Raw genomic sequence first — 22,125 nt, forward strand, 5'->3', positions numbered from 1 at the left:
TCACCCTGCCTGAGTCATAAGAATCTTTCAAAGACACTTGTTCCTTGATTCCACCCAGCTCCACCGACCTTTCAATCAATCTTCAAAAAAAGGAAATTACATTTTGTAACTTCCATGCATTGAGCAGTACACATAGAAGTGACAAAACATTTCAAGATTGTTTATGTACAGGAGGGACCTTCCTGTACATAAGCAATCTTCCCCTGCACACAGACACCCTTGCACGACACCCTTGGTGCAAGGGTGTCTGGGTTGGCGCTACACTGCTAAGTGTAGCGCCAGCGCAGGGCGAAACGCAAGACTGTGCCATATTCTAGTAAATATGGTGCAGCCCTGCGTTTCTGAAGTGGCAGAACGTGTTGTTAAGCCAAGGAGGCTAACGCCTCACTCTGCCACTTCTGTTGTAAATATCCCCTTAGACTCTCTAGTATCTGTTGCACTTCCAGTAGTACATTTATGAGGCACTGACTATTTCATTCCTGGTCTGGTGGCCTTTCAGAGACGCTAGTCTGTGAGGACATTCACTCTGCCCCAGCTAGACCAGACAATGGACCCACTGACGCCACCCCAGACCCATTGAACCTTCTGGCGGACAATGGGCGGTTATGTGACTGACTAGACACAGTGATTCCTGTTTTTCAGGGGTACCTGCCTTTTCCAGCCCTAGCGGGGTCTCACTGGCACTGTCTTTACCATAGTCCCGATGGCGTTTCAGAGTCACTAGCCTCTATGTGACAGGGTGGGCCCCAGTACTACCAGAAAATCACTGGCTTTACCACAAGCCTAGAGGCGTTTTTACATAACTACCAAAATTACCAGGTCCATTCGTGAAGTGCTGCTCCAGTCTAGTTTTTTTTTCTCAAATTCTTGGACTTGTAATCTTGTTTATTTCATTAAAAAAACAGGACTACAAGTCCCAGATTTCAAAGAAAAAAAACCTGACCTGGAGCAGCACGAGGCATGTACCTGGGGATTTTGGCGGCTGGGTACAGACACTAGTCTGCATGTAGCGGAGTCTGCCCCAGTCCTAAAAGGACCTCAGAGGCACTGCCTTTACCCCAACCCCATAGGCGTTGTAGTGGCACTAGCCCCTATGTGACAATCTTCCCCAGCCCTGGCAGCTGTTCAGAGGCCCTTGCCGTGCTCCGGCCCTACTGACATTTTAGAGGCATTAGTCTGCAGTGTGATTGCGTCTTCCCCTGCCCTCTCAGCCTCTCAGAGGCCCTGACTGACTCAATCTCTCCCGGCCCTGCTGTCCTTTCAGAGACACCAGCAGTCGATGATTGTAATGGGTCTGTCCTAGTTGGAGGCGGTGGTTTTTACGCCCGGTGCCCCCCTGGCATGTGCCAGCGCGGAGCAGGGAGTCGCCGGTGGGACTCAGGAGCAGGCAGTGCACAGCCCGGGCCCGAGCCTCGGAATGCAGAACCTTCGCCACGCGCGGGTGGGCGTGGCCAGCGCGGGAGGCGGGACCCAGCCGCTGCCTTTAAAAGCCCAGCGCGTGCCACGATCTGCACAGAGCATTAGCAGCTCCGCGCGCCCAGAGGACGCTGCACCTGCACTCTCCCCCTGGATTACCCGAGCCACACACAGGACATGGCGCACAGACCGGCCTGCGTCCTCTCCATCGCCGTGGTGCTCTGCATCGTGCTGGAAGAAGGTGAGCTTCAATGGCGCTTCTTGCATGCATGCCTCGTTAATGGGGGATTCTGGGAGCAGGGTCAAATCATGTATCCTTCGGAGGGGTGGCTGGCGCCGGGACTCTTTATGCACACATGGCATGCATGAAGAAGGGTGCTGGGAGCATGTATACCTGGGCCGGGACAAGAGCACCGCGTGCATTCATAGATAGTGGCTATGTTTAGTGGTTTTGGAGGCGCTACATGCATGATACATGACCTCAATGAGTAGGTGGCAGGGGCACTGCATGCATACATACCAACCATGTGGTGCTGCTGTGCGCAGATGCATCTCAAGCATACATGGCACGTATAAATAAGTGCATAGCGGGCATAGAAATGCATAAATACATTCACATGTGCTAGCCAGTGGCACTGCAGGCAAACATGTTTTCCATAGGTTAAGGGGTGCCAGGAGCATTAGTGCGCCTTCCAAAGATAAATGTTGGGGTGTGAGCATCAGGAGCCCTGGAACAGCTATTATACATGGGATCGGTGCATATCTATGCATATGATGAGATGGCAATGAGGCTGAGTGCGTTATATAACAAGATAGATAGATAGATAGATAGATAGATAGATAGATAGATAGATAGATAGATCGATCTCCGAATGCTGGTTCACCAGTAAAACAGTAAGGAAGCCGCGTTAGTTTTGAGCGTACGGACAATGTATTTATGTACAGCCAAGTCTTTCTAAGTGGACTGTATATGCATTCAAATACTTTTGCAGTGTAATGTATGTTGTTTATCTGTGATCGTTTAAAGTGGCTCCGCGGGGTGTTTGCACCTTTAGCAAAGGTTTCGTTTTGCTTTAAGCTTGTAATTTGCAAACTGAGCTCGACAGACTGCTCCCCTGAATGGCCCGAAGATCTAGGGCCGAGTCAGTAGCATGGCAGGTTATAGTCACGCCTCAGTCACTCCTACAGGTGCCACTTGTATACATCCATTTTTGGTGAGCACTTACTACCCGTTTTAAGCCAGTTTCTACGGCCAGGTTTTGCAGAATAGGGATTTAAATGTAGGGGTACCGCGCGGTTTGCGCAGGATCAAAAAATGTGCTCAATGGGGAAAGCCGGGATTGGATTAGTGCGCATGTTTGCTTTCTGACAGTGTTAAAAAGGGGTCAGTTATGAAATGCCACGTGGATTGAGTGCAATTCAACCATCGGTGTTCTCGTTTTTTATGTTTGCCCATATATTGAGTATTTTAAACTCTTGTATTTAAAGCACTGAGTTGAGCAATGTGTCTATCCATTGAAAAATCCTATGGAGAAAAAAACACACATTAGACTGTAAACCGATAAAGACTGTGCAATGTGTTTAATAGAGGTGCACACAACCGAAGCTGAGTGAACAAGTGTAGAAATGGAGACATGATCCTTAGTTTAGGGTGAAGTGAGTTTGTGCACCTGCAGAGAGGCGGCTGGGGCTATTCGTGAATGTGACGACTGCATCTACACGCACTCAACCTATACTGATCTATCTGTGCTTATTTGAGTGCACTAATATAAAATGCACTAAAGCGGGTGCCGGTAAACTTTGTGTGTGGGGGTGGCGTGTGTGAATTGATATAAACATATTCCGATATGGTTGAGCCCCGATCTATTTTTCACTGATACATGATACTAGAAATGGGTGAACGTATGCTTTCATAAAGAGAAGATGGTGTGTTGTGTTAATGTGCAATACTTTAAGCTGCGTCCCCTTATGAAGTGCCATGTTGCCTGATGTGCACGTAAGAAGGTGTCCAGGTTGATTGGACGCGGGGAACAACCATGTCGTGTATTTAGTTTCCCGTCTTTCTATGCATTATCGCTGTCTTCTGTGCGCTGCGTGGATCTCTGTGCGTAAGATGCTTCACATCCCTTGCACTGCCGGCCTCGCGAGGGCTCCTCGGTGCAGAATGTCTAGATCGCATCACGTGACCCGTACCTCCTTCTTCCCTTGCACAGGTAAAGGGAGCCCCTTCCCGGAAGCGAAGCCGGACCCCGCCGGCGGCGCCAGACACCTGCGCACCAAGAGGTGTTCTTGCAACAACTGGCTGGACAAGGAATGCATCTACTTCTGCCACCTGGACATCATCTGGGTCAACACCCCTGGGTGAGTGCCAGCGCCCCCGTGCCTACCCCCTCCTGAGGTGCATGCTTGTGCAACCCCTTCCTAACGCGCACTGCGACAGCTGATGGTTTTAGTATACAAGGGAACACTAGGTGTACCGTCCAAAGGTTCGTAATCCAAAGTCTTAGCGAGCTAACATGTTTGAAAGCGCTATATTACAATACAAATACGAGCAAAGCGCTGTACAGATGCATATAACATAACACATAGGTCCTATGTGGACTCCAGTTTGCTACAGCCTTGCTTGTGTTCAATGTTCGGTGTCAGGGCTTAAAAGGGGGTCTGCTGGCAGGATAAGCACCAGCGCCAGGCAGGAGACCCGTGTGGGCTCACAGTAAAGAGCAAACAAAGCAACAGCTCACCTGTTTCCCCAGTAGTGCCCGAGCAAGGGTGGCAAGCCGCAGACTGCTCCAAATTCCTCTGTTTGCTTGTTAGCGATGATATTCCAAGCCAATGAAAACACACTTCAATCAAATGCATTCTGGATACAAACCAGCGTTTGTTTTCTACAAAATTGCATCAGCGTGCAAAACTTCAACTTTGAAGAAATGCGTTTTTCCGGGCGCTCTTGTGAACAGACCACAGCGTTTTGTGGTCTAACGTTTTCAAGTTGGACTATTAGTATATTACGTCCCCAGCGGTCAGTCTGCTGCGCTCTATACATTCACTAAACGTAGGGGTTTTATGAGACAAGGAAGGAAGACAATGGATGGGGAATGACTAAAGACTATTAAAGTCTGGCAAAACTAGCACAATATAGAGTAATCAGACCTAGCGCAAATGCAGCTCTGAGCGCAAGCTTTGGCAGCCAGGGTGAGCCCAAGGCTCGCTTTTCAAGTTAAGATCTCTGAAGGCGTAAGCAAACAATCATAGGAATAGCTAACAGAAACAGAAAAGAATAAAGATCCGAGCCAAGGTATATAGAAATATCAAAAATGTAACTCATTGCAACAAATAATTTGGAATAAAACATGATAAAGGGGAGAGCATTGTCTTTTGGAGGGATAACAATCCAAAGTACCGGTTTGGCAAGAAACCAGTTATATAGTTTACAAGATGACCCCCCTCGGCCCCTAATCATTCTCTCTTGTGGACACATTCCCTAATTATCATTTACTTTGTAGTTTAAATGTTGTGTCATAGAACGTCAGAACTATTACGCCAGAAAAATCAACAAGCTTTTAAAAATGCCAAAAGCAAAGTTTTGTACATCACCTGTTTTCCTATTAAGTTCTCACTCCATCGCCATGCGAAGGGTGAGAGGTTTGTGCGGCCTGATTTAGTATATGTGAGGGGGATGTTGCAACCCTTTCCATGGCCCACTACTTGCACTTGAGGTCTGCCACACCTCTCCCAGACACCACGTGCCTTTAAAGAACAGCTTTGACCCCATCTTAAAATGGTGCCTGGTCCCTTCCTAATGGTTTCGTTTAACCACCAACCACTCCACTCAGTCTGTTTTTAGTGTCTGTCTAGCAGACATCGCGTGAACTTGTTTTGTAAATGTTCTCTCATTCAAGCATTCGCATTCCAGTTTCCATTGGTTTTTACTTAAAAATAGCAAAAAAAACGAGGCTGGTTCTGGGCTTGTGATATTCTTACCCGCCAAAGCTGCCATAGCTAAACTGAGGACTTTGTAGAATGCAAAGCCTCCAATACGTATGTGCAGCGTGACTCTGCAAAACTTCCTGGTACATCCTGCCACCTGCTGTTCGGAATGTGCTCTGCGTGCAGACAAAACAAAAACACACTCAAAGCTGAAACGTAACTTTTTTCCCGGCACAGAAAGTATGCAGCAATTACGCAGAGCTGGGATCCATCAACTTGCACCTGAAAGAGTTTCAAATAAATGGATTTGCTATTTTTAGCTAGTACGTGTCCTTTACACACAACCGCATTTTACATAGCAAAAGACTGCTCCCAATTCGGATTTAATCTTATCCTCCGCATGCACTTAGCTCACTGAGCAACTCCACCTACCTGCTGTCTAAACCCCTACATTTCTCAATAGCAGCGCATCCTCCTCCCGCACTGCTGGCTGGGTTCTTTTTTTCTATTACAGTTCGGTACAGAGGTGCCCAGACACGAATTAATGATAGTAATAAAGTAATTTAATCGGGTCCGTGAGCAGCTCTTTTATGTCGCTGTCAGCAGGCTGGTTATTAGTGCGCCCTGCCTAGCAGCGGCGCAGGGAGGGGATTACTCGGAGGTTGGGCGATGTTTACTACAGGCCGCGTCCAGAAGAGCGCAAATATTAGCTCAGAGCGGTTGCTGTCACCGGCTGGAGGGAGGAGACGCGCTCTTTCTTCAGAAGGGGAGGCTATTTTTAAATCTCGGCGTGTCTCAGCGTCAAGGCATCTTTTTGTGTGTTCGTGTGACTCAGAGTGGAGATTAAAATGCCTGGACTGCGAGCGGGTGCTGAACCAGGGCCGCCGCCAAGAGAGCCGCCTGAATCGGTTTTTTTTATGCAGAAGAAAAACACGGACTTTTCAATCTACTTTCGATTTCAGACAAAATGGCAAAACTTCGCCAGTTTCTCAAAATGTGATTGCCCGGCTAAATATTTAAAATGAATCGATGCCTCACAGTACAAAAACAAACACACAGGCTATCTGCGGTGAGACCATGGGTCAGGAAATAGCGCCTAGGGGTGACCCCTGAAACGAGCCGCTAGAACATTGTACATATGCATACTCGCAGTTTCTGCCTCAGCGATTCTGAGAAGTGCGGTGGTGTGGCTATAAGGTGGGGTCAACAGATTGTATGATATATTTATATGAGATTTAAATGATACAATCAAAATATGTATGCGCTAGGTTCAGATTATAGCACGTTATTTGAATAAGAGGGTTTAAGGTATCAGGACTGATATTGTCAATCATCGTTTATTCAAATTCTGACAGTTTGTAACAATATCTGAAAACAGTATTTTTGAGGAAATGCTAAATACTTTCCATTGAATTGCACTGCATTTATATTGTATTATACTTCAATCTGTATAGCACTTTTTACCTCTGAAAAGGCTTTGAAACGCTTGATTAACATAAGGTACCGCGTATGCTTGCAGTTTGGTATTTTAAAACTAGGGCTGGTATTCAGTGGTACCTGGCCTGCTCTAGCCTCGCCTTCGCCAGGGAGTTAAATGGCGACCTGCGACTTGTAAACTTGACTTACTGGTATGAACCGCTAGACAAATAAGTGGCAATAAGTGACAGAGGTGCTGTGGTGAGCGGCCAAGGACTCTTCTCTGTTTCTGGGCCAGTGCTGTACAGATATTTTAATTGGTGTCATAAACGGCGTTGAAAGGAGGGCAGAGTTTAATTGGCAGGGGTGCAGGGCTTGAGCAGGGTTTATGGCTGCAGGCCTGGTATGACTGCATAGGATCGATGCATTCGCTTATGGGATCTGGTCCGTTTTTCTCATGTTCCTCCCTCCACTTGTGTTTCCACAGGCAGACCAGTCCATATGGCCTGGGCAACCCGACGAAGCGCCGCAAGCGCGCCCTCAGCAGGTGCGCATGCGCCAGCGCCGACGACACCTCGTGCTCTGCGTTTTGCCACAGGTGGGTACTTGTGTCTACATATCTCAACAGGGAAATTGCTCCACTCTCGTTTAAAACCTCTCTTTCTTTTCACATTTTACGCTCTGTCGCTTTCTTTCAGTCTGCCCTTTCTCACTATGGATCCCTTATGTTTTAGTACTATGCGATATTTTTCTCGTCCCGTTTCTTTAATGTCACGTTTTCTGGTTCTCTCACGTCTTTTTTTTTTTAGCGTTCATGCTGCCACTTTCCCTGTATTGTGGACTTCCTTAACTCACTTGCACTTGCTGATTCATCCCTCCTATTTGTGTTTCTTTTTTTATACTTTTTCCAAGTTTTCTTTCTTTTTTTGTCTTTCTCTCAAGCTATTTCTTATTTTCTTTCTAACGTTTCTCAATATATCTCCCGTTTTTGAGTTGTATGTTATTATTGCATACTGTATAGGCTTTCATTAGCACTAGTAAGACAGTGCTGTGTCACGAGACAGTACTCCCCAAGGCATGCTGGTACTGCAGCGTGCACAGACTTCACGTTGCCAGCGTCAGCTGCTGTTCAATTAATCCAGGGTGATGGTTTCACCTTGAACTAGGCTGCACTGACTAAGTAGCTCTTCAGTGCTTCGATGGGATTGCTAGTTTGCCCAGCGCCTCAATCACTCAATATTTTGGATATTGCAAGGCGAACCCCATCAGCAGTTCAGGCCGCCCCTCCCCCCCTTGCCCGGAATGAACCCTTCCTCCCAGGGATGGCTCCTGCCTGCAGTTAGAGGGATCCGCCTGCGGGGCAGAGGCCTGGCACCAGCCGGCTGCAGGTGATGCCGTGCCAGGGTGTGGCAGAGGATGACTTTATCGCTGTAAATTGCATTCCTTTCTGCTAAGTGTTTTTCTCCTGTACAAGCTCCCACGGGTGGAGAGGTGTCGAAATAAAAGTCAATGTTGATTATGCCATGAAAATACCAGAGCCATAAACACGCTGTAAAGCACCACAGCCATAAAGCGTAACCTTTCCCTGACAGTTAACTGTGGCAGCTTCTGGCACCGGGTTGCATGTTGTTGTTGGATTCTCTCGTTGCTGCCAGGCCTGAAGCTCGCATTAGCTCACATGTTGTGTTTTCCATTCTCCAGCGGCGTCACGAACACTGCAGAGCCCAATGGACAGGCAGAGACGGCGGGAAGACGAGACACGCTGCCGGGCGGAGGAGCAAAGCTCCTGAGAGTTCTCAGGTGAGCATCTTGAGGTCGATGGAGCAGAGGGTCTGTGCTGACGCCAGGGGCTTGGCACAGAAATGTCTCAGATGAGTTGGTCGGGTGGGGGAGTAAGAGGCAACTGCGGTCCGTGTAAAAACTCCTGAAGGGCAAGGGGGAGAAAGACCAGCGGCAGACAAGGGAGTGCAGCAGAAGCGCTATCTGTGCCCCAGAAAAAGAGCAAGGCCTAAGCATCGGTGGGCCTTCCAAGGGAGCCACATATCAGGCTCCTTGCAAGGTTTTCCGGAGGAGCCGAGTAAAATCCCCAGACAAGACATTCTGAAATGTATGGTTTGGTTCCCCCATGGAGGGCTGAACTAGCCGATCCTAGTCCGTAGGCAAGACCTTCCTCAGTCAGTAACAGAGGCTAGGTCTCAGGGATAACCTTGCTCAGAAACCAAGCTTACACCTAAGAAAACACCTTTTCCAGGACAGAGCATTGGCCTTTCTGAGGACTAAGCCTAGCACTGAGGGAAAGCTTTACTCAAACACCATACCTAGATCTTAGGCAAGTCCTTGATAAGGAATCAAACCTAGACTTTAGGAAAGGCCACGCTGAGGGTGCTCACCTTCCTAAGGCACCAACAATAAACCCTCTCGAACCAAGCTAGGACATAGGTAAGGTATTCTGGCAAATTATAGTCTATCCCTTTTCCATTGCCTTCTCACAGTTCTCTGCAGATTTCAGTCCTTACTTTGGTGTCCTGTCTCTAGGGTGGCTTTAGCGAGGAGTTACATGTGGGTCCCTGGGGCTGTTTCTTCAATACATCACCGTGGGGGCAAATGCGTTGCCTCAGAGGAGGTTTATGGACAGTGATCTGACAGTCTTGGTGCAGGCACACCAATCTGCCACACACTGTCAGTAACCAATCAGATTTGAACCTATCAGGATACTAAATAGCTTAACCTTTGACTCACTAGATGATTGGCAAAGACTATATGATGACTGCTGAAATCTACTCAACTTTGAAGGGATGTAGCCCCTAGAAGAGTAGAGATGGCGTGAAGGAAACAAACTGACCAATGGATCCCACATCTGTTTGAGGGATTTAAGACTGATTGTTCCACTGAAGAGCATACACTGACCTTTTGAATCTTCTTTTTCAGGGATATTGCTTTTTCCAATTCTGTGCACGCAAGATGGCGACACAATGTAAGGAGGCGATCCCTCAGCGAGCTGCCATGGAGGAACAGTGTGTGGAAGAAGAGAAGATAGGAGGTGCCGAAACCACCCCCTATTATGCAAAATGTTCTGCATTCCGCCTGGGACTTCAGAGGAGCATGCAGGCAACGAGAAGGGAAAGCAGCCTTGGATACAACACCGAGCCAGGAAGGCAAGCAGAAGAAGTGCAAGAGTGGTGGATCTGCTAGCCGCTACTGATTACCTGCACCGTGATGGCACGTGTGACAGAGGAGTGTAGGATCCCCACCGATAAGCAGCAGCCTCTTTGACTCTTTAAAGATCTGCAAGTTGAGAACCAGGCATTTGGTGGACATCAGCAGGATGTCCCAATGGGTTCATGGGAAGAACTCATTTTCAGAGCAATCTGTGTGGCAGGGAGCGTTTTGGAAAATGGAAGTATCTGATTTTACACTATATTGTGTATCTGACCAAATTTGGAATTGGAACAAAGGATTCTAAAAATATCTGTGCCTTTGCTAGCTCTAAAAGTACTAGCACCCCTCCGAATGAGGAATTGTGACTTTGGTGGTGTAGCAAACAAAGACGGGTTCTCTCACGCTATATCAATGCACTGGCATTAGTCAAAGATTTCTTGCATCTCAGCCAAAAAATAGGTTCATCTAGGATGCTACCTCGCGAGCCATGTATTGTGAATTACAGACTCACAGCAAATGGTGGTCAGCCTTCAGCACGTGGACTGAGCAGGTGGATTTCCCAGTCTTGGTGTGCCAGTGCAGTGGTTATTAGCCACCAAGGACCCTTAAGCTTCCATGTCTGTTTTGACTCAACACAGACATTAAGGACTGGTGGCCCCCAAGATGGCTTTGGGAGCCAAGGACCTCTTTTTTTACTGATGCATAGGAAGGAATACTGGACTTTTGGTCAATGTCTTGTTTGTGCAATTCATTGCATTTCCTCTGTTTTTTTTCTTTGAACAAGAACCATGAGATATGCTGCCCAGTCAGTTCCGAATTCAGGAAATGCATGCAACTGGAGCTTGTTTTCTTGACTATGGGTTGGGTGGTCATGGTATAGACCAATCTGGCTGAAGACTATCTGCTGCCTCTGAAAGTCCTGTGGGGTTGGGGCAATGTCAGTCACATATCAGGTGATGCCTGACATGTGGGGTGACTGTGCACACATTTCAATGCCCTTTAAAAGCACAACCATTCAAAGAGCTTCTGGTGGTGGTTGGAGGGGGTAAAACACAGGACAGCCATGTCTCTACCTCTGGTTGTCACTCATGCAGTGTGACGCTTAGGGGTGTGGGGTAAAGAGACAGGAGGGGGTGGGGTTGATCACCAGTGTCTCCTGGCACTTAGGACACACAGCACTGATGTAGACTGCATTTTTGTATGATAACATAAAGTATGGTTGTCTGTTGAGAGGAAGATGAGTTGGCCGGGGGGGGGGGGGGGGGGGGGCTAGGTGGGGAGATTAGAAGGAAGTACCTGCTTCCAAATTGCTGCTAGAAGTATAAACCTCAGAAATCCGAGACCTCTGAGAGGTTTCTGAGTGCCTCGTAGTGCATTTTATGGTAAAATGTATCCAATCCAGGGACTTGTGAGTGACAAATGTTCGAGTGAGTATGACAGCGGTCATATCTCTGGAGCATTCAGTTATTTTCTGAACTTAAAAGCATCCAAACTTGGCCGAACTTAGGTAAAGAAGGGAAAAAAGGAACGTTCTCTGTCACTTTACACACCTCTCGATGGGCAGATACCCCACCCAGTGCAAGAGCAAAGACCAATATGGAGCTTTTCTCATAGTAGCATTACTAGTGATGCGATGAGTCGGTGTCCAAGGAATCCCACTGCACACATACATGAGAAATCGAACACAACGATTACTTGATTTGCCCAAGGTCCCCAGATATGTCAAGCTGTGTAACGCTTGGATAGGACCATCATATTTGACCCAGCCCTATGAGAGAACGTCCCTGCTTTCCCTATAGGTCAATGAGCCTGTGAAGTTTTCACTGGTACCAAGGGAGCCATTAAGCTACTCTCAGCACTGATTTGTAATTTTGTTTTAGGGCACATCTATAATGAAACTTCTAGTGCTGCCTTCCAAAAAGTTTGTGTGTAAGGGAGTATGGGTGGGGGTTAATGAAGAGATGACTGAACCTTTGTAACTGACAAGCAAAAAATGTCCTCTAAAACTTTGCACATTTTTTTAACGTACACAGTCCACTGCTGTGCTTCTCGCGAGCACCTCCTGTCCAGCGGTGTTGAATGCTACTGTTTTTATCTATTTATATGTAAATTAACAGAATTTAATAATTTATTGCAAGTTATGCGGTGAGCTTGCCCATATTTATTTAACCTATGAAAATATTTTATATACAAAACCTTTACTTTGTAATAAAATGAAAAATAAGAATGGACTGGTCTTCCAGATATGTTTTTTTAAATATTTTGTCTACAGGGTGTATTGAAGCAGGTAGAATTTGTTTCCCCTGTGAGCAACAACAGGTAATCAACCACCCAGCCAAACGAAAACCGGTAAAATCCTTTGGTGCACCCATCCATGCACTTAATTCACTACAAAGTTATTTAGCAGGATCAAGCTAATTTTAATTTCACATTAACCAACACAAACCAATACTAAATGAAGTGACAAAAGGTGTTATGTAGATTTTTATAGCATCCTATCACCTGTGAGGGTATTCTAGCACTTTGCAGGAATGTGTAGCTTGCCTCGAGAGGCCCTTCTCGAAAAGCCAGGTCTTCAGTTTCTTGCGGAATTCAAGAAGTGATGAAGCGTTAATGTGGTGTGGGAGGCTGTGCCACGCTTTAGGAGTGATGTGAGAGAAGGAACAACAACCTACTCTGCTTTTGCGTAATACGTGGCTAGTGAGATATCAGAGGTGCCTAATGGGTTGGTTGAATCACACATGGCTGTTCCGGTAGCTAGGGCCCATGTTGTGTAGTGCTTTGTATGTGTCTGTGAGGAGCTTGAACCGGTCATGCTGGTGTATAGGGAGCCAGTGTGGTGTGGAGCCATTTCCCTTAGGTGTGGTGCGACATGAGACCAGTGTGGGAGGTTGAGGACCAGTCCTGCAGCTGTATTTTGGACGGTCAGAAGACTTTTTGTGAGTTGGTTGGTGTCAGAACACCTTTCAGAGTACCACATGGTAGGCAGAGGCTACTTGGGCCAAACGTGGAAGTTCAGGCTTTTTACTCCTGATTTCCTGGGGCCGACTTACTAACTGAGCCAAGTATCCCTTCTGCATTTGATTGTCTGGTATGAATGGTCCGAGAAATCCAAGTCTCTGTCAGTGTGGAGACAGAATAGAGAAAAAACGCTCACAACTCAACATGTGTGCAGCAGCAGTAATAAATCATTGTCCAGCCATATACTTTTATTGAAAAGTATTTTCTTTTCTACCACTATTCGCACAAAGGAAAATACGAGATCCACAAACAATTACACAGCCCTTCCCTGGAGTTGGGGCTCTGGGTTAGCAGTCATGGTTATTTCCCATTGACTCAATCAATAAATAGCTTTATTCTGAAGTATAATGACATTCAAAGAAGCACATAAAACATTGCATCAAATATAATTCATAATTCCGAATAATAGGTCAAGCAATAGTTAAAGCTAAAACATAACAACATATGTTAAAATAATTTTAAGACAACATAGACCTAGAGCTTGCACAACAGGTTTTCAAAAAGCCCTGACATACAAGACAATTTCAGCGTTGGACAAGGTCATTAGAAGTCTGAAAGGGGGCCTACATTGATCAATACTTTGAAAACTGGGATTAAAAACAACAGTGTATACTTTACATAAAATTTGCAGAACAAGGTAAAATGGAGCACTGATTGACCGAAATGGTAACAGACAAATGTTTTCTGCAGAATCTATTTTCCTCAAATTGTATAGCCTTACAATTAGAAACCCAACCTGGGCGCCATACATATCGATGGGTACGCATTGCGCCTTGTAAATTTGGGGAGGAGGCTTAAGGGAGCCACCCCCTGCAGGTTGGGGAAGGCTACACAAAGAACCATTGGCCATTGCAAATTTTGTGGTGTGCAGTATTAGCCGACCAAGATCGCCTTGAAAAACACACCGAGATATGGAAAAGTGTACTTAATTATATGAAGTGTCTCGCCGCATGTTGTTCGGCGTTCTCCTGCCGCCCTACAACTCGAACTGCGAGGAAAATGTGCCATAAGATGTCGCGACGTATCACTAAGTACACTTGTCAAGCTCTGGATATGTCCAAGGGAGCGCAGATTGCTAATTAGCAGCACACATTGTGGCTATCATACCACGCTTATTATAATAACTGCTGGCCATCTCTAAAACATACAAAGAATTTGGATGCACATTTGGATTTTTTCTCCTTATTCATTTGGATCATCTGTTCTCTCAACAGATGTGTTCCATGCATTGGTGCGACTGCCACCTTTGCTAAACCATGCAGATGTTCAAGGTTACTACCCGATTCATTTACACCTTTTGGTCTATATAGAATCTTCAATGCCCTGAAGAAAGAAGTCCTGTGCCTAAGGACGAAATGCGTTGGCTGTTTGTCTTAAGAGAATGAATTAATAAAGAAGAGAAAAACTAGTTCTTTACACAACTGCTTCATTACTTCGTTTAACATTTACTATTCACAGGAATTTGAACTCTTCTGAAAAGTGGTGCAGCACCGATATGGTTTTTTAATTTTGTTTCCCCTAGTATAAGGGGAGTACTCTTGGACAGGTGGTACTTTTGGAGAATTGCACACAGTATTACTTTGTATTGCTTGATTCTAAATTGGTGAATTTTTGCAATTGATACCTATGGTTGCTTTCGGTCCACTGTCCAAATTGTGTGTTTTCATAATATGAGATTTTGTAAAGTTTGTCTGCAGATCGAGTGAGGCCATGAAGTCCACAATAGCCTGCACTAGATGACGTAGTGCCCTCTGGGTATGTGCCATAAGCACTGCGTCATCGGCATATAATAATGTCGGTAATGGCTTCCCCATAATTTTTGGTACATCTTGTGTTGACTGCACTAAAAAGGATGAAGCTCATTAATATAAAGAATACATAAAAGGGGAGCTAATATGCATCCTTGTCCTACTCTCAGATGTATTCCTACATCTCCAGATACTTCACCTTGCATACCGTTACATACCCATGCCCTCATATCATTATGTAGATGTGGCAAAAAACTGTAGTAAAACAATATCCAAACCACCTTCTATAAACAAAGACCCCAATTTTGTCTGATTCACACAGTCGTAGGCTAATGACAGGTCCAAAAAGGCTAAGTAGAGAGATGTTTTAGCAACTGTATACTTTCCAAAAACCAGGTTCAGGTTGAGACACTGCTCGATAGTTCCCACTTAGACCTGAACCCATGCTAACAGGGGTAGAGCACAGACTCATCATCAGCCCATTCTCTAATCCTGTTATAGACTGTTCTCCCCAAAATGTTAACAGTGGTATTAATTAAAGACTTACGGCCAGATTCATCAACGTAAAATCGGCTCGCAAAGGGCCAGATTCTGAGAATCTGGCCCTTTGCGAGCGCAATTTTTGCATTTGGGATTCATCATCCCAAATGCAAAAATCGCTATTATAGAATTCGCAATTTTGCCAGGAATTGCATTTAAGGAATCTCTATTTGAGATTCCTTAAATGCAATTCATGAAACATTTAAAAATTGTGAATTCGCAATTTTGGGCCGCTATTTACCGCGAAGTCAAACCTCGTGGTAAATAGCGGAAACTTTGAAAAATGCACTTAAGTGCATTTTTCTAAGTTGTATGTTAAACACACACATGTCCTTGGGACATGTGTGTGCGTAACACCAGCGTCCAATATCATTTCAGGGGTGCAACAGGGTGTCCTTTGGACACCCCTGCACCCTTGAAATCGCAAACTCAAAATGCGAATCGCTAATAGCGATTCGCACATTAATATGTCTTCCCATTCATTCGGCCCATAGGAATGAATGGGGAGTTATTCCTTATTTGCGATTAGCAATTAGCTAATCGCAAATAAGGAAGCTGTAGGAATCGCTAAATAAATTGCGATTTGTACATGAATCCCGTTTTGCGAGTCTGTAATAGCGATTCCTTAATAATCGCTATTACAGACTCGCAAAACGGGACTTTGATGAATCTAGGGGATAGGGCGATAAAAGTTTGGAGCTAATCTGTCACCTTTCTTAAAAAAGGTTACAATAATTGATGTGCCCCATGATACTGGAAGTGGAGAATCTACAAGATTGTTAAAAACATTCGTAAAGAGTAATAAATAATTTTGCTTTTCATCAAGTCGATGGGGACACATTAGGCCATGGCACCTTTCCTCCAGCACTTTGATTAATAGCTTCTTCCACTTCCGTCAAGGTTACCTGATACTGTTTAACAAAGAAAAGATCTATGTCAAAAGTTATCGACATTGGAGGTGGAGCATATATTTTACTAAAGTGTTCTTCACATAGTTTGCTATGGATGTGGCATTAGATGGTACTGAGGGGCCTGTTTTTGCACTTCTTCTCAGATATAATGAGCCAGAACGATATGCAGGGATTCGACACCAATGCCTGTACTAGTATCTCCCATTGACTCATAATTACCTCCTGCCGTCTTTTGGGGGTGATTCCTTTACATTGCTTATGAATTTTCACCGCTAGGGCCAGCTCCCTCGGTTTAGAGGCCAAGCTGCCCTCAATGCCAGATTTGCTGCTGAACACTCAGGGGCCGATTATGATGTAATTCGGAAAGCCTCCGACTGCTAGTCAGAAACTTTCTGACCACGGTCAGAGGCTTTCCAACTGACACGGAAGTTTTGCGGTCCGACTGCCAAATGACGATGTTGTCGGTCGAATAGTGAACAGGTCGGTCTTTCCGACACGGTTCCGACCTGCTCTCAGAGTCTTCCTGCCAGTCAGAACCACACTGTAATCCCCGCTGGACAGCGTTTCCACCATTGGAACTACAATGTCGGTTTTCCAAAGACTTTCCGTGCTGGCCTTTCCGAAACGGAAAGGCTGACGGAAAGCGACTTTGGGGGTCTTGCTTCTGCAGTCTACAGTTGGTGGCCGAGGGGGTACCTAGGGTGCACCACTATAAATCCATGCACTGTGTGGCAGGCACCATGGGGTGGCTGCCACAGGGTGCAGGTTTTTGCACACCCCCCCCATTTCTTTACCGGGGTTTGTATTCCAGCTAGTTTACGTCTGAAAACACAGGCTCCCATAGAGAAAGGTGAGTATCAGACCGAACAGTGTTTGGTCACATCATAATCAGGCAGTCAGAACCACCGAACAGAGGTCAGTCGGCCCGAGACCCAGGCGATGTTGGTCGGAGGCAACTCCGACTAACATCGTAATAAGCCCCTTAGTGTTAAACCATCTAGGGGAGTTCTGCAGATGTTGCATAAGCTTCAATAGAGCCGTCTTGACTCTATTACATAATGTGAAATAGGCATCCACCACTAAGCCGTCATTGGCCTCTATAGTTAGACACTGCTCCACCACCCTCTGATTTCCTCTAATTATTGCGACCTCCAACATCCACCCTAAACCTATCCTTCAAACAAATAAATAATGAAATCTCAATAGGTTTATGATCTCTAAAGATGGAAGTGACAACTGAACCATGAGCAAGTAAATTCTCCAAGCTACGAGTGACATAAATATAATCAATTATAGATGAACTACCTCTGCCATGAAAAGTGGGGATTGTACACTCACTTAGCCTAATAACTACTAAAACATTAACCAAGTCAAGCAGAGTAAGAAATGAAGCTGACTCCACATCTCATGGATTACTATTGGAAATCAAATTAGAAAGAGTCAACATTACACATGTTACATTCAACTGAGGGAGACAAACATTGAATTCCCCCGCCAAACAAAGCTATGCGGTATGCCCTGATTGTGCCAAATCATCTAACATTTTAGAAATAAATTTAAATAGTGGGGAAACATCGTATTTGGGATCCCAATAAAATCAATATTATAAAAATTCATAATATGCAAATTCACACTAATCATTAACACTATTGCTTGATAATTCTATCCGCAGTCTCCAATAATCTAACATGTTCCTCTAAGGCAACCCTTATCCATATTGCCAACCCCCCTGAAGTGCACCTACATCGTGATGGAATCGCGGGAACACTGAAACATTGGAAGGTATCCACTAGTGAGGTAGATATTTCCAAAGTTTCCTGAAACCGGATAATATCATAGCTCCTAACAATATTTGGCCACTCAGGTATATTAAGCTTTGCCCGTAGGCCAGCCACTTTCCAATGTAATATTTTAGGGAGGGGTCTCTGTCCATCTGTGGCAGGAATTCATGGGTCAGTTGCAGAGATATATCCTACAGAATCAGCATTGGGTGTACAACCAGGAAGGAGAGATGGGGCCTGAGCTGTTGACCTGCCTGGAGTCCCCCTAATATAGGGGCAGCGGGCACCCCGGGCTGTTTTCCTTCCAATAACTCCCCAGCTCCCTTTTCCTCTGGAAAAGGAGCCTGTCACAGCAGGAGTGTTTCCAAATATGATAGTACCACAACACAGGCCATGGGAGTGACTAGAGTTAACACCTGGATGTCAGTCACAGTGATATGTGCTTCAAAAATTTAGCCCACGGCCCACAGTCCTACTCTTTATGATTCCTTTATCAGCCCCTTCCTGAGATAAGCCCAGGCCCCTTCCTTTTGACCTCTCACTGAATAAAAGAGCACCCTTTGAAGTGTACAGAGGAAGCCTCGCTCTTCCCTGGAAAGGGTGTGCTCCTCCCAGATTACATGAATGCGGCTATAAAGACATCTGACTAAGGTGATCCTCTTGATCTTTTCTCAATGATTCAACTTGCAGTCATGGGTCTCCTAAAATGGAAACCAGAGCCCTCCAATTATTTTACCATCCGCAGGCACACATACAGTCAATACATTTATACAACAGACGCGCACTGCTCAGTACTGTACCCTCCACATACTGTACCATTCATAGGCAAACATATATCCAGCACTTACACTTAAAATGTGTGCACTGCCCAGCACTGTATCCTTTGTGTATTACACCACTCATAGGCACACATCCATCCAGCTTATGCAGTTAACATGCATGCACTGTACCCTTCATATTGTACTACTCATAGGCACACATACATCCAGCAAATAAATTTAATATGCACACATTGCACCCTTCATGTATTGTTCTACTCCCAGGTACACATACACCCAGCACATGTGTCTGTCCTGCACACACTGCACAGTCCTACATCCTTCAGGTACTGTAGCACTCACATCCAGTGCAGGCATTCAACATGCACGTAGTACTGCATTATCAATGTATTGTACCCATGCCAGGCACACAGACAGCCAGCGCAGATACACCACCTTTGCACTGTGGAGCAATTTACACCAATCTGGTGTAGGTCAAGGGTAAGTTAAACACACAGTAGTGGGAATCACTTCACACCAATCTGATGTAGGCCAATTATGAATTAAGCACACAGCTTCACTCCTACTGATCACTACACAGTATGCTGCCACCACTACATTTGTTCTGCTTAACTCCTGGTGAAGTATAGACGGTTTCAGTATCTGGATCTCCACCAGCAGCAACCTCATTGCACCCCTAATGAACGTCAATCTGAAGAGGACTAAGAAACAAAACATGCACGTTTTTGCACTGACCCACTCAGAAAGTCCAAGAGGTGATGCAAACAGTTCAAAAGAAAATAGAGACTGTCACAAGAGCCTGCCTCCAGGAAAGTCTACAAGACCTCATTCAGGAGCTAGCAAAACAAACTGAAAGAGACAAAGAAGTAGGGTCTGACCCAGAGGATTGAAGCCAGCAACAAAACATACAAAAACTGTTCACCATTGTTAAGGAATTTACTCATCTGGCAGCCACCTCCAACTCCATCACTCTGTTATAAGGACTCTACAACCAACTGTCTAACTTCTTCCTCAACAAAATATCTCAAATCTATAGGAACTTCTACCCTTAGCCACATCCTATCTCACCTCCTACCTACCCTACTAAGGTCACCCCACTCACTGAGTGGACCCTGTTGACCAACGAAGACGCAGCTGCTATAATGGCATCCATCCTCTCGGGGGTCCCAACAGGCCCATGTCCCTACCAGTTCTTCAACCTAGGGAAACCCACAATAATCATGGCACTCACAACCGTTATTAACACCTCCATCACTACAGCTACTTTCCCGCAAGCCTGGAAACATGCAGTAGTTACCCTGCTCCTCAAGAAACCATCCTCAGACCCCGAATTCTCAGCAACTACCAACACTTTTCCCTGCTCCCCATCCCAGCTAAAGTCATAGAAAGGACCTCACTATCAGTTCTCCCACTATCTTCAACAGCATGAACTCCTGGACAGCTCGCAATCAAGTTTCCACAACACCCACAAAACTGAGATGGCCCTCATCACAGCCTCAGACGACATTCTCACCATACTAGATCAAGTCCACACTGCTGCACTCATTCCCCTGGACCTCAACACTGCTTTGAAATAGTCATCACAACACACTCATCTCCAGACTCCAAGGAACTGGAATCCAAGGACCAACACTTAAGTGGATAGCCTTCTTTCTGACCGGAAGAACACAACGGGTCAAGCTCCCTCTGTTCACCTCATAACCCAAAGACCTCTGCTGAGGAGTTCCGCAAGGCTCTTCACTCAGCCCCACTCTCTTTAGTTTTTACATGACTCCTCTTGCAAGCATCATTTGAATGCATGGACTCAACATCATCTCTTACACCGACAATACCCAACTCAATCTATCTCTCTCAGAAGATACCAGCACATGTAATTTCAAAATTTGCATGGCCAACGTGAACTGGCCGAGAAACAACTACCTCAAACTCAACTTTGACAAGACAGAAGTACTGATATTTGGCAACAATAACTCACCCTAGGACTACACCTGATGGCCCACAGTACTAGGCCCCACCTCCTCTCCCCCCAATCTTGCCAGAAACCTGGGTGCCATCCTGGACACCAACCTCACCGTGAGACATCACAGAAACGCCATCACTCCGCCTGCTTTCACATACTTAGCATTCTCAGGAAAATCATCAAATGACTCCCTTCTGACACCAGAAAGATGGTCACCCAGGCCCTCATCATAAGCAGACTGGACTACAGCAATGTCATCCACTTCTACGTCTTTGCACACCTGCTACACAAGCTGCACACCATCCAAAACGCCAACGCAGACTAATCCTCAACCTTCCTTGCTGCATGCACATCACACCTCTTCTCCAAAAACTACACTGGCTCCCCATTCAGAAATGCTGGCAGTTCAAGATGCTCACCCCTGCCTACAAGGAACTTCACAACTAAGTTCCCACCTACCTCAACCAACATCTACACTTCCACCTACCAACTAGGAATTTATGATCTGCATCACTCACGCTTGCCTAAAACCCCAAATCCATAGAAGGAGGACAGGAGGAAGGGCCTTCTCTTACCTGGCAGCCAAGTTCTGTAACGACCTCACCCAGCACATCATGACAGCTGCCTCATTTATGGATTTTGTAATGAACTGAAAACCTGGCTCTTCAACTGATCCATCTTGCAGAGCCCACAGCTACTCAGCATCTGGATATACCCTCATGGCTGACAAGCTTTGTGCTCCATAAATCCACATTACATTACAAGGCAGTAGCCTTCCACCACTATGAGGGTAGTTATTTGGTTGCATGTAAGAAATAAAAAAACTTGTTGATGGCAGTGGAACCCTTCTCTGGGGCAGTGGTTCAAACAGATGCAGGTCCAGCCCTTCTCACCCAGACAAGAGGAAATCAGTCAGCAGGTCAGTATAGCAGAGCAGCAGTCCAGAAGAGTGGCATCCCTTTCAGCACACGGGTCCTTCTTCCTGGCAGAGTATGCACAGGTCCAGAAGTGTACTGCATAAGTGGGGCCTGAGGTCCAATATTTGTACCTGGTACCCTTCTTCTAGAAGTTAGGAGAAGCTCCTAGAAATTCCCTTTGAAGATCCCAGACATCTTGCCTTTCCTGTTCTGTCTTCAGAAGAACCACAGGGGGTATGCTCTGCAGCCTTTGTGTGGAGACAGGACATAGCCTATTCAAGTGTAAAAGGCCTGTGCCCAGATCTGCCATTCCATCCAGCGAGGGATGGCCACAGAGACTCACCTAAGCCCTCTATTGTGTGTGACTGTTTAGGAGGAATACACAAAGCCTAACTGTCAGCTACACCCAGTAATACGACCTAGGGACAGGCAGCAGGCATTTAATGGTTAAAGCAGAAAAATGCCAACTTTCTAAGAGTTACGATTTCAAACCTGTAATTCAAAATTCAGGGGGGATAATGAAAATGCTCAGATCATCAACCTTCATGCC

At 45.7% G+C, this 22,125-nt stretch overlaps 1 protein-coding gene across 1 annotated transcript; it reads left to right on the forward strand.

The window, feature by feature from the left end:
• Positions 1–1,528: 1,528 nt before the first annotated feature.
• EDN2 (endothelin 2) lies at positions 1,529–11,160 on the forward strand. The gene is made up of 5 exons (XM_078681903.1): positions 1,529–1,657; positions 3,630–3,777; positions 7,247–7,357; positions 8,461–8,559; positions 9,688–11,160. Exons 1-5 carry the CDS (start codon positions 1,594–1,596, stop codon positions 9,794–9,796), a joined length of 531 nt encoding a protein of 176 aa, XP_078538029.1. The 5' UTR covers positions 1,529–1,593; the 3' UTR covers positions 9,797–11,160.
• The last annotated feature ends 10,965 nt before the right edge of the window (positions 11,161–22,125 follow it).

Source organism: Lissotriton helveticus, chromosome 3_1, assembly GCF_964261635.1.
Source record: "Lissotriton helveticus chromosome 3_1, aLisHel1.1, whole genome shotgun sequence".
NCBI lineage: Eukaryota > Metazoa > Chordata > Amphibia > Caudata > Salamandridae > Lissotriton > Lissotriton helveticus.